This window comes from Cervus elaphus, chromosome 1 (assembly GCF_910594005.1).
Source record: "Cervus elaphus chromosome 1, mCerEla1.1, whole genome shotgun sequence".
Taxonomy (NCBI): Eukaryota; Metazoa; Chordata; class Mammalia; order Artiodactyla; family Cervidae; genus Cervus; species Cervus elaphus.
This window is the reverse complement of record NC_057815.1, coordinates 78,009,844-78,022,832: the sequence shown is the minus strand read 5'-3', so window position 1 is coordinate 78,022,832 and position 12,989 is coordinate 78,009,844. Positions and strand designations below refer to the sequence as shown.

Genomic DNA, 12,989 nt, shown 5'->3' with positions numbered 1-12,989 from the left:
AAAGATAGAAGTCAGGAGGAGAAGGGGACAACAGAGGACAAAATGGTTAGATGGCATCACCGACTCAATGGACATGAGTTTGAGCAAGCCCCTGGAGATGGTGAAGGAAGGACAGGGAGGGAGGCCTGGCATGCTGCAGTCCATGTGGTCACAAAGAGTTGGACACAACTGAGCAACTAAACAACAACGTGGGAATATGCCGGCTGCTGTTAGGGCGATTGTTGTGTATCACGCTCTGCATGTGATGTCACAGGAGCCTCACATTAACTGGGAGAGGACAATGCTGAGTCTCCATGCTACAGTGACAAAGCTGTCAGGGCTCAGAGAGGTAGAACCGCCACACAGGATGGCAGAACCTGCTTGGCCCCAGAGCTCATGACTTCTCAGCAGCACCCAGATGGCAGACGGGAGGGGTCTTCTGCACGTTTCTCTGACTCACCCGAGGGCCCAGCCTGCCCGGGAAGGGAAGACCATGAGCGCTCTGTGCCTGCAGACGCCCTGTAGTTGGCCCGTCTGGGCCACAGGGTGCTAGAAGGCAGCTCGGCGGGCACCATCCATGGCGAGAGCCTTGGACATCACCCTCCTTCGTCTTCTTCCCCCCAGGAACGTTCTGAGGAAGCTCCTGACGCAGCCACAGCAGGCCAAAGCGGACGTGCTGTCCCTGGAGGAGATCCTGGCTGAGGGCGTGGAAGAGAGCGATGCGTCCAGCCAGGGCAGCGGCAGCGAGGGGCCCGTGCGACTGAGCCGGACGCGCACCAAGGCCCTGCAGGAGGCCATGTACTACAGCGCGGAGCACGGCTACGTGGACATCACCATGGAGCTGAGGGCGCTGGGTGAGGCCATGCAGCGTGCGTGTACGCACACACGCACAGACACACACAGACACACATGCTGTGCTGCTCCTCAGTGTGCATGTACACACGTACACACACTCACACACACACGAGAGGGCCAGGCCCACAGGGGCAGAGCGGTCAGGAGGCAGCAGAGTGCAGGGTGGGGCTCAGTCCTCTCAAACCAGGACCGGGAGTGCCCTGAGCCTCAGACAGTCCTCCGCAGGGACATGTCTCAAAATCCTCACGCCAGCCCTGTGCCCTCAGGGCCCCCAGCTTCCCTGGTTGGGGCCTGGTCGTGTGGGAGCGTCTAGAGCACCAGGGGTCCACATTTCTGGTCAATGAGATGCTCTCCAGTCCATCAGCCCACCTCCCCACCTCCTTGGTCTGCAGGCCTGCAGACTTCTTTCCTCCCAGGCGGCTGGTCAGACAGACAGACCTGGGGGAGATCCCAGCCCTGCCACGTTCCCTCGTCCCCTGCATATGTGGAGTTGTCGCACACAGCACAGGGCCCGGTGCCCGCTCACCGTGGGCGCCCAGTGCATGACGACAGCATCGCTCCTCTCCCGGGGGCCACGACACACGAACACCCAGCGCTGGGCCAAGGGAGCGGGAGCCACACGGCCCTCTGGTGGCGGGCCAGCCTCCGTGCTCCTCTCTAGGAAGTGGGAATATCTCTCCTGCACACAGTCAGTAAACCAGGCATGCTGATGCTACCCTTGGCCCCATGTCCCTAGGGAATGCCATCGGTCCTTTTTAAATCACAGTGAGGCTGGGGAGTGAGAAGCAATCTCTAATTATCGGAAACATCGCTAGTTTTTGTCATGACCTTTACAGAGTAGTTTTGGATTCCTCTGCGGCCCCAGTGACACACTCCAGGGAGCTGGTAAACAGTAATTATGTGGCACTGCGTGTGCACAAACACACCAGGCAGCCAGGCGCTGGGAAAAGCCCTCGGCGACAGAGCAGGGTTCATTTCAGGCTTCTAGACAGGCATGGGGTCCCCAAGTGCCCTGCATATCCTCCCTGCGTTCAAGTCTCCGGGGCCACCCCTCCTAATTATAATTATACCTACTGGTTCCCTCCCAGTAGGTAATTCTGGGGCCCAACAAGCCAGTGGGGCCAGTGTGGGTGCTGGGCCTGCACTTGAAGGCTCCCAGGCTGAGCTGTGGATTTTCAGAGCTCAGGCTCCCTGCACTTGGCCTGAAGCCATCCCTCCACCTCATCTGATGGGAACTTGGAGACCCTTTTATGTCTCAGGGAGGCCCGGCAGGGTGAATGAACGCTTTCCTTACTGGCTGCGCTGAGCGGGGCCGAGGGGGTGCCCCAGTTGGGCAGGCATCAGGTGCGTTGGCCTGCTGGAAAGAGGGCTGTCCTGAGGTGGGCTCAGTGGGCCCTTTGGGGAGCGCTCTGCCCGGGGGGTGACTGCCCTGCCCCTTCCCGGCCCAGGCGTCCCCTGGAAGCTGCACGTCTGGATCGAGTCTCTGAGGACGTCCTTCTCCCAGTCTCGGTACTCGGTGGTGCAGAGCCTCCTGCGGGATTTCAGCTCCATTAAGGAGGACGAGTACAACGAGGAGCTGGTGACCGAGGGCTTGCCGCTCATGTTCGACATCCTCAAGACCAGCAAGGTGAGACAGCCCCCGAGGCCCCGACAGACACAGGACAGACCCAGAGACTGCCTCACGGGCAGACAGACCGCGGGACGGACCCGGAGACTGCCTCACGGGCAGATAGACCGCGGGACGGACTCGGAGACTGCCTCACGGACAGACAGACCGCGGGACGGACCCGGAGACTGCCTCATGGGCAGACAGACCGCGGGACGGACCCGGAGACTGCCTCACGGGCAGACAGACCGCGGGACGGACTCGGAGACTGCCTCACGGGCAGACAGACCGCGGGACGGACCCGGAGACTGACACACAGGCAGACAGACCGCAGGATGCAGACAGACCGCGGGACGGACCCGGAGACTGACACACAGGCAGACAGACGCAGACAGACCGCGGGACGGACCCGGAGACTGCCTCACGGGCAGACAGACATAGGGACTGCAGAGGCCAGGGGTCTGTCTGGGCCAGAGCCTGGCCAAGAAAGCAGTCTGGGGAGTTGGTGTGGAAGGACCGGGCCTCCCTTGCCAGACCAGATCCAGGGGGAATGAAGGGAAGTGCTGCACTGATCCTGGCCTGGACTTTTGAAGCTGGCCTGGTGTACCTGGAGCTGTAAACACACAGCCTCCAAATGGGGGTTGAGCTGACGCCCCTCCCCGCCTCTCGCCCAACAGAATGACTCGGTCACACAGCAGCTAGCAGCCATCTTCACGCACTGCTATGGCAGCAGCCCCATCCCCCGCATCCCCGAGCTCCGCAAGACGCTGCCGGCCAGGCTCGGTGAGGCCTCCCCACATCCTCTCCCCTCTCCCCTCCCTCTCATCTCTGTCCTCCTTCCCCTTTCCAAGTGCCTGGGTGGCAGGCGCCTCCGTCATCCCCTTCTCCTTCCCCCCGACAGATCCTCACTTTTTGAACAACAAGGAGATGTCAGATGTGACCTTCCTCGTGGAAGGAAAGCTGTTTTATGCACATAAAGTCCTGCTGGTGACAGCTTCTAACAGGTAGGCAGCCCAGATAATGAATTCTCTGCACCCCCGGGAAGGGGGAGGGACAGCTTCATTTAGATATGAGGTGACGAGCAGGCTGGAGAAGAGCCTCTGCCCCCCTAGAGGGTGGTCACAGAGCAGGGGACCCCCCCACCCACTCCACAGGGGGCAGAGGGACAGTCACAAGGGGACCCAGAGTTCTCCAAGAGGAGCTTGGTCGTTGTTCTGGTCAAACCATTGCTTTTGATGATTAGAAAACATGAATGTTCTAGCATGAATGTCAGTTTTCCAGCCACAGGTGTTACGGTCACTAAGCTAGAGGGCAGCTGGGACAGGTCAGGGCTCAGCCCAGCTGTCTGTCAGCCCAGGACAATGTAAAACATTACTTGCCCAGAATTCTTTTGCAAGCACAGCAGTGATTTTTTAAAATGCTCCTGTCCCCTGGTGACTGGTCAGGCGACGGATGGGACCTTTGCCATGTGGCGATGGAATAAAAGTCACGTTCAAACCCTTCCTTGTCTCATCTCCTTGGCTTCAGGTTCAAGACGCTGATGACCAATAAATCAGAGCAAGATGGCGACAGCAGTAAAACCATCGAGATAGGCGACATGAAGTACCACATTTTTCAGGTGTGTGTACCTCAGCGCTGCAGGCTTTCCTAGGGGTGCCCCTCCCCCCCAGGACCCGGCCCTGGCTGGTCCATCTGGGCGGTGTCAGCTGTGAGTCAGCCATAATCTTCCCCTCCATCCCTACTACCTTCTGTGTTTTGCTGACTCAGTGGTCAGGTTGGAGCATCTAGGCATTTCCCAGCCAAGGTAGCCTTTCTGTTGTGAGTTTGCAGCTTCAGAGTCTGTCTCATGGGCCCTGAGCTCTAACCACTGGGTGAGGGGTCTGGGCAACCTGACGGACATGTAAGGACAGGCGCACACCACACGTGCAACCTCTGAGCCCTTGTCCTGAGTGAGCTCCCAGCGCAGACGTGCCTGAGCACTTGTTGGGAATGCAGAGCCTCAGGCCCCATGCCAGCCCCCCCCCCCTCAGTTTAACAAGACCCCAAATGGGTGGAGGGTGATGTGCATGGGCACGGGTGTAGGCCCGTCACTGTTCCCCGGCATCAGACCCTAGCCGTGCTGACCAAGCAGAAAGCATCACAATGAGCCCATCCTGGTTGTGGGAGATCATCGAGGTCAGGACTTTCGATCTCTAAGCTTTGGAGAATGTCAGGTTGTGTGATGGAAGCTCCAGGCTGGCCTCCAGGAGTGGCAGGCAAGGTCTGGAAGGGACTGGCTGGGGTCTAAGCTGAGCCCCAGTGAGGAGTTCCGTTCTAGAAAGTAGTCTTCAGGCTGTAGGGGTGACCCTTAGGGCCTGAGACAGAGGCCAAGAGACAGCTGGTATGTGAGCCCAGGACCTGGCCTTGCCTGGGACAGGCTTGTGACCTAATGGGAGAGATCACAGCCCCACAGAGGCGTGAGGAGCCACCATCTAAAAGGGTTTAGTCCCTCTCTCTTGTTCCCCGTAGTCATCTGTTTAGCATTTAGTCACTTAGGGGTACCACGGAGACAGCAGTAAACAGGACAGGGACCCTGCCCTCCAGGAGACAGGATTATGAATGAATGTGACTGGGAGTGGTGGGGAGGCGCCGGCAGTGCAGGAAGTGGCACCAAAGCCGCGGAGGGGGAAATTTCCTGGGGACCAGGGCGGTCAGCCGGGTATCAGGAGCTCTAGGTAGACAGAGCAGTGCAGAGACCACGACCACCAGAGACCGCAACCTGTTTAGGAAATGCTCTCTGGCCAAGTCCTGACAGCCATTCAGAAAAACATCCAGAAATGAGGCTGAGGCTGCCCCCGAGGAGCCATCCCATGAAGGGCGTGAGCTTTGACCGAAGGACAGTTAGAAGCTACTATGAGGTCACTTAGCCAGGCATGGTTCTAAGTGCATTTATCAGTTAAGCGTCACAGCACAGTCCAGGGAGGTGCACATATGTTATTATCCCCCCTTGGTCCATGAGGTGTCGCAGGCACAGAGAAGTTCAATAACTTGTCCAAGGTCACACAGCTCGGAGAAGATAAAGCCAGGATTCAATCTTAGGATGTGTGGAATGGTCCAGTTTGCGTGACCCTGCGTACTCTGGAGGGTGAGGGAAGGACTGGAGGGGGCAGGACTGTAGCCAGGAGACCAGGTGAGCAGCTGATGAGAAATCCAGCTGAGTGATGATGGCAACCAGGTAGAGGCAGCAGGATAGAGGGGTGTGGATGAGGGGAGAGTGGGGGACTTGGCATCAATTGATGACAGGGGTCGGAGGAGGCCCAGGGTCAGGCATATGGTGTCTCCCCTCCCCTCTTACCGTCATCTCTTGAGCCAGACTGCCTGGGGAGGGGAGTAACTCTAGAAAGTTGCTTGGCTAAGAAGCCCAAAGTCCAGGTGAGTTGGAGCGTGAGGTGGGGTCACGACCCGACACAGGAGGTGGGTCTGAGAAGGGCAGCAGGGATTGGGCGGGAGGTGGGGGTGAGGGCACACATGTGACAAGGGTGGTGCCTGCCATCGAGGCTGCATTTGCTCAGCAGCGGATGACGCCCGTGTCAGGAGAGGCTGGGCCGCCCTTGATGACTTCTCAGGGTTGTCACGGGGGTAAACAGGGACAACAGGTCTAACATCAGGGCACATGTGGGCCTGGGGCATGTTAGCCACTGGCCTGGCCCTGTGGGTTCTCTGGGAACAAAGCTCTGCCATCCCGCGGGGCGGGGAGTTGGGGGTGGGGGGGCAGCTGAAGTCATCAGTCCAGGGCTGAGACCTCCTAAAAAAGCCTAAGTTTCAGTGCAGCCCCCAGACATCTCATTGGCTGTCACAACACAAAGAGAACTTAAAATCATTGTTTTCTAGAACAGAAAACAGAGGCCCAAGGAGATCTAAGCAGTGCTCTAATAGAAAGATAATGCTGGGCGCCTAGGTTATGTAAAATTGCCTAATAGATGAGGGAAAAAGAAACAGGTGAAATTAATTTTATTCTTATTTAACTTAATGTAGCCAAAACCGTATCATTTCCACATATAAAAATTTAATGAAATGTTTTATTTTTTTCACACAGTGTTTGAAATGCAGTTTTGACACAATATTAATTCAGAGCAGCCATGTTTCAAATACTCAAAAGTCACAGGTGGCCAGTGGCTATCGATTAGACAGCACGGGTGTAGACTCTTGCCAGGGTCACTGCCGACTAAACCTGGGCTTTTGGGGGAATAGCCCTGCCGTTCTGATGTGGCTCTTGGCCCCAGCCCTGTCCCTGCAGTATCGGGGCCTCCCTGTGGTCATGCTCCTGGTGGCCCACTCCAGGCAGAAGGAAGCGAGGCCATCCCTGCAGCTGGTCCAGCCTGGAGCCTCACTGGGAGCTGCCCTTTGCCCACTCCAGCCCTGCAGGCTGCCTGCTTTGGGTGACCCACATCCTGCCTGGGGGTTGCCGGGCTGTGGGAAATTAATGTCCACAGCTTCCTGCCAGCAGCCCGGTTCCCCCAAGCGAGGCTCCAAGAGGGCAATTCTGGTCCCACTTCTGTGGGCTCATCTGCATTCAGGTGCCTCAGGGAGATCCACATGCCACAAGAGCTGGGCCCGGCCCAGACCAGCTCCCAGAAGTGGCAGGAGGCCTCTTCTAGGCCAGGAAGAGGAGTTGCAGGCTGTCTCCCTGGGCCCCTTCTCACCTCCCAGCTGTCCTGAAACTCACACCTAGGAAAGAACCCCTGGAGATGGGAGCCGCCCCACTCCCAGTCCTGGGCACTCAGCTCCCAGTGTGGGGGATGGCGGAGGAAGCCAGGCACGGGCCCGCCCGAGGCACACACTGCCTGGAGTAGTGGGCCACAGGTCCATCTGTGTAACTGTAAGATCTCCACCTGAGCTCCCGCGGGGTCTGTGCAAGACCTCTGGGAGCGCGCTCCTCTGAGGGGAAGGGGCGGGCTGATGCCTCCCGGACAGGCCCTGGGCCTGGAGGCGGCTGGCAAGGCCTCTTCCCTCTCCCCACCCGCCCCAGGTTGGGCTCCTTCCCTCTAGACCCTCTGGTGCCTCTTCCAGCCTGGGGGCCAGTCCTAACAGAGCCCGACTGTGCCGGCTGGAGCCGTGTTTATTTATACCCTTGCCAGCTCCTTGCTGGGGCCGTTGCTTCAGCCAACCAGGGAGAATTTTTCTTTTTCCAGCTGGAAACTCCCCAGTCTCCAGCGTGATGGCAGAGCTTGTAAGTCGGATCTCAGCAGAACTACACATAGCCCCCTCCCCAGGCCACCTCATGTGGTGTCTCAGGGCCTCTGCTCTCAAGAACCCCGAGGGGCCCCCGCTGGTCGGCAGGCTGACCTCTGGGCCAGGTCCTGGGCCCCAGCACCGCACTGGCTTCCATGAGGGGCTAGCACTATTTCCCACGTGCTCAGAAGAGCGAGGACCTGCAGGGAAGCAGGGGGTCCTTGCAGAGGTCCCCTTCCTCGGGGAGGCCAGGAGTTGGGATTACTGAGGGAAGACAGTCGCCCCCTCAGAGCCCCATGTTTAGAATTTTGTAAGAGGAGAAAATGAGTCGTGAGGTGCCTGGTGTGCTGGAAGGAGGGGGAGGAGTCAGCCTCATCAGCCTCCCTCCCTGACCTCAGTTTCCCCAGCCGTGAAGAGTATCTGCTCCTGGGCTCACAGGGCTGTTGTGAGGATTGCAGCAAATCCACTCTGTGGAAGGAAGCTTGCCATACACATTCCAGGGGACGCACAAAAATGTCTGATGGGAGTTGGGGGGTGTGCAGACGTCAGCACACAGAGGCCGGGGGGAGGGGTGAGCATCGAGGGGCCGGGAGTGCCTGGAGCGGCGCTCTGGGGGGCCACTGAGGGGCTGGGGGCGGCTGGAGCAGCACTCCAGGGGTGAGGACACTGGTGCTGCGGGTCCACCTGGCGCTCACGTGGGGCCTTCTTCCTGCAGATGATGATGCAGTATCTGTACTACGGGGGAACGGAATCCATGGACATCCCCACTGGTGACATCCTGGAGGTGAGGACCTGGTCCGTCTGCTTGGGCCCGGGGAGAGGAGCGGGGAGTCCCTGAGCCCATCCACCATGCCTGTGCCCAGCCTGAGACATCTGCCAGGTCTCACCCACCCCAGTCTCAGAAACACAGCATTGGAGACACGAGGGAAGGAAGGGGACCTCTGCAAGGACCCCCTGCTTCCCTGCAGGTCCTCGCTCTTCTGAGCACGTGGGAAATGGTGTGCCCGTGGAACCCAACCTCCTGGGCGACACCTCAGGGTTAGAAAGGGCCGCCTCTGATGGAAGGTACGAGAGAATCAGAAGGCAGCAGGTACCCCTCCACCTTACCAGGTTACTGCCTAGAGAATGGACCCGCTGCTGGCCACGTGCCTAGCTAGAAGGTCGTGCAGAGGAGCAGGCAGCTCATAGTTGAAGGCCTCCCTAAGTGAGAAATTCCAACCAGTGTCTGTCACCTATCGGATACCTCCCGAGGTATCCTAGCAAATACCTAGATGGCCTGGAGTAGAAATAAATCAAGGCCATCGGACTTAACGGGCAGTGGGCAGGGAGGGTCCTGGGGGTCAGGAGGGCACACTGGGGCTCCCTTTCCGCGATGCCGGGGCCACGGGCCTGGCCCCGCTCACCCACGGCCTCTTCCTCCCGCCAGCTGCTGTCAGCGGCCAGCCTGTTCCAGCTGGATGCCCTGCAGCGGCACTGTGAGATCCTGTGCTCCCAGACCCTGAGCGTGGAGAGCGCCGTGAACACCTACAAGTATGCCAAGGTGAGGACGCCCGATACCGCCCCTGCCCCCCATCACTCACCCTGCCGTGCCCTGGCAGCCTTGAAGGGCAGTGTCGCCCCCTCTGTGGCCTGAGGTCATGGCCGCCCAGTGGGGCGGCACAGCGGCTGGGGGGCCGAGCTCTGAGCTAGGTGGACCCCAGGTGTCAGCCCAGCTGGGCCGCTCTGGGTATTGAGACCTGGGGCGGCAAAGGGCTGAGCCCCTCCGCGTCAGAGCAGTCCCCGACACTACCCCAGTCTCTCCTCCTCAGTCTTCCTCCTCGCAGCAGATGCCATGGTCACCTCCCACACCCAAAATGCATCAGCCACCTGTCCCCTCCCTTCGACCTGCTCTGGGACAATCGCGTTGGCCTGGCCTCCAACACTTCCTTGCTTTTGCCCTGCAGTCCACAAGGCTCTTTGAAAAGTGTGAAGGCCCTGCCACTCCCCTACTGAAACTCTTCAAAGGTTTCCCACTGCAAACTAAAGACCCAGCCCTTATCTGTCACCCCTTACGAGGCCCCCAGGACCCTCTCACATCTCCCCTTCCGATGCCCCCCTCTGTGGCCACACGGCCCATGTCTCTCCTCGTTTCCACCCCCGGACTCCTGCAGTCCTCCAGCAAGTCTCCTGCCCCAGGTGCCTCCGAGTCACACAACTCTGTGCCCCTTCGCCCGCTCTCACTGCCTCAGAGCACTGACTACTGTCCGTGGTCACCTGGCCTGGTTGGTGCCTTGGCTTCTCTCATCCCCCGGGATCTGGAACATCAGCTCTGAGGGAGCATCACTGACCTGGGCCTCAGGGCCTGTGCCCGGCCCAGAGAGGGCGCTCAGTGTTCGTTGAGCGCTTACCACGTGAACACTCGTGTGCTGGACCTTAGATGCACATCCCACTGACAGCCCCTGCCCTTAGGGAGGGAGCCTCCAATCCCATGGGGATGATGACTGCCCCTCAACAAGCCGTCACCAGCAGGACCCAGGCCGAGAACAAAATGCCAGGATATTCCTGGTGGCACAGCTGAGATTTGAACCCAGATCAGTCTAACCCAAGGAGATGCTCATGGAAAGAATTCAGATGAGGCATTCAGTTGCCCTAAGATGCAGAGATAGGGCCTGCCTGCCTCCCAGGGTCTGGGGCTTGAAGCTGGACCTTTGCCCGTGAGGACAGTTTCGGGCAGGGCTATGCTGCAGCTGTGGGTCTCACCCCTCTCCCTGCCCCCCCAGATCCACAACGCCCCCGAACTGGCCCTGTTCTGCGAGGGCTTCTTCCTCAAGCACATGAAGGCCCTGCTGGAGCAGGACTCCTTCCGGCAGCTCATCTACGGCCGCAGCAGCAAAGTGCAGGGCCTGGCCCCGCTGCAGGACCTGCAGAGCACCCTGGCCGAGCGCGTGCACTCGCTGTACGTCACCTCTCGGGTGTGAGGTGTGGGGGCGGCTGGCTCTGCCACTAGGCCTCCCGGCGGGTAAGAAAGGCTGGGAGCTTCCTGGGGGTGTCTGGGTCAGTGCATAACCAGGACCAGTGGACACGCTGGGGCCCTGCTGGGCTAAGACTGGTTACCGGCACTTTTGGAGCCAGACTTGGGCAAGCCCAGAGCCTAACCAATTGCTCAGCCAGTGATGAGCCAAGGGCAGGTGTGGCCACAAGTGGCCCTTCCCCACGCCTGCTGCCTGCTTGCACCAGGGGGCTGCCACGCACTCACCTTCACGTGCCCCTCCTGGAGGCCCGCACCGATCCCGCTCCGCTCGGCACAGCTCCTGGTCGTGCCCTCCAGGCTCTAACTAGCCCACCCCCGGGGCCTCGGGCAGCTCAGGCTGTCCTAAGTAGGGCTCCTCGGGGGTGTGAGCATCCTTATGAATGTAGAGAGTGTATGTTCTATCTGGGCCCCAGGCCATTGCAGTCAAAAGCCAGTGTTTTCCCTCAGTGTCACGTCAGACAAACCTGAACTTAAGGCTGTGTCTTTGAAAGACCTGATGTGGCCTCCAGGGAGCCTGGGGATCCTGCGAAGAGGGTCATTTTCAGTCTATTTCCTTGGTGTCTGGGCTCCTTTGGGCAGAGGGACTGCTGGCCTGCTCAGTGAGTAGTAGAGAAGGCGGTTAGTCCCCCCGGCGCCTTCAAAGCTTTAGGTCTGAGCCAAGGGTAGCACGGGCACACGGGAGGAGCCTGGGGCCTCAGCTTGTGTTGCTGCTGCTGTTTTCAGGGGCCACTCTAAAGGGGTGACTCTGAAATCCCAAGCCTAGAATTAGGCAGAGCCCTAGACATCCCGCCAGTCCAGTCTCTCCAGTCAGAGTCCTTTAATTTGGACTGGAGAGCAGGGCGCAGACTTCCCATTGGGAACTGCGGGTCTTGGGGAACTTAAAAGGTCAGGGCCTGGGTAGATGGGAAGGACTGGGAGACGAGGTCCTTCTTCTTCCCTGCCACCTGCCCCTGCCATCCTGTAGGCTCCAGGCTCTCCTGGGTGGGGACACATCGCTGGGCCTGGACCCCCGTCGTATTTATGTACCAGACATCGGGGGCGTTTTCCGGAACAGCTTGTGCCGGATGTCCCCTTCGGCTGTCTGGCCGTACCTTAGAAACTATTTATTCACCAGAAGCCCCAGGCACTTTAGGAGGTGTCCTTTCAGTCACCTTGAAAAACCCTGGGGGTTTGCAACCCTGGAAAATATTTTCAACTAGCTGCTTGAGCTGGATGTACAAAGGAATAGGCGTTATTTTATTGCTGTAATATTGTATGATACTGTAACTATACATTAATGTTGTCACTTATTGTAAATGTACTATGGTTTTATTAACAATAAACACTTGTTAACAATGACCTTGGCCTCATGGCTTCTTATAGAGGGTTACCCAAAGTTCAGAGCTAGGGAGGAGCCCATTTAGGACCAGGAAGAGAACCTAGAACTGACTCCCTGGTTACTTGAGACCCTTGTGTCTCAGATGGAACAAAGCCCTGCCGGAAGCTGTGCATGGCCAGCCGCTAACCCCTGTCCTGCCCCACCCAGGACCTGAGTCTGGATCCAGCCCTCACTGGGCCTGAGTCTTCCTGTTCTGTCAAATGGGGTAGGTGTGTTCCCACTTGTGAAGTACTTACATGGCTCTGAGCTGGACCGGAAGGATGGGAGCCCAATGCCAGGAATAAGACAGCTGTCAGATTTTTCACAGAACTAGAACAAATAATCCTAAAGTCTATAATGGGACCACAAAAGACCCAGAATTGCCAAACCAATCCTGCAAAAAAAGAAAGCAGGAGGCAAAACTTTCCCAGGCTTCAGACAATACTACAAAGCCACAGTAATCAAAACAGCATAGCACTGGCACTTATATAAACAGACATATCAATCAGTGGAACAGAATAGAACTCAAACAAACCCACTTACCTATGGTCAATTAATCTTCATCAAGGAGGCAAGAAAACGATAGTCTCTTCAGCAAGTGGTGGTGGGAAAGCTGGACAGCCATATGTAAATCAATAAAGTTAGAACACTCCCTTACAACATACACAAAAAATCAAAATGCCTTAAAGAAATATAAGACAGAACACCATAAAGCTCCTAGACAAAAACATAAGCAAAACATTCTCTGACATAAATTATACCAATGCTTTCTTAGGTCAGTTTCCCAAGGCAATAGACATGAAAGCAAAAATAAACAAGACCTAATCAAACTTACAAGCTTTTGTAAAGCAAAGGAAACCATTAACAAAAAGACAACCTACAGACTGGGAGAAAAATTGTTTGCAAATGAAACTGACAAGGGCTTAATTTCCAAAATATAGAAAGAGCTTTCACAGCTCAACATCAAAAAA

At 57.6% G+C, this 12,989-nt stretch overlaps 1 protein-coding gene across 3 annotated transcripts in view; it reads left to right on the top strand.

Annotated features, from left to right (window-relative positions):
- The window catches only part of ABTB2 (ankyrin repeat and BTB domain containing 2), a 194,221-nt gene extending 182,222 nt beyond the window's left edge, over nucleotides 1–11,999 (top strand). For all 3 annotated transcript variants that reach the window (XM_043909027.1, XM_043909018.1, XM_043909010.1), the window contains 8 exons: nucleotides 604–833; nucleotides 2,283–2,461; nucleotides 3,118–3,223; nucleotides 3,342–3,444; nucleotides 3,968–4,058; nucleotides 8,367–8,435; nucleotides 9,078–9,191; nucleotides 10,411–11,999. In XM_043909027.1, coding sequence (XP_043764962.1) covers nucleotides 604–833; nucleotides 2,283–2,461; nucleotides 3,118–3,223; nucleotides 3,342–3,444; nucleotides 3,968–4,058; nucleotides 8,367–8,435; nucleotides 9,078–9,191; nucleotides 10,411–10,608 — 1,090 coding nt within the window. In that variant the 3' untranslated portion in view covers nucleotides 10,609–11,999. The remainder of the gene's footprint in view (nucleotides 1–603; nucleotides 834–2,282; nucleotides 2,462–3,117; nucleotides 3,224–3,341; nucleotides 3,445–3,967; nucleotides 4,059–8,366; nucleotides 8,436–9,077; nucleotides 9,192–10,410) is intronic.
- Nucleotides 12,000–12,989: the final 990 nt, after the last annotated feature.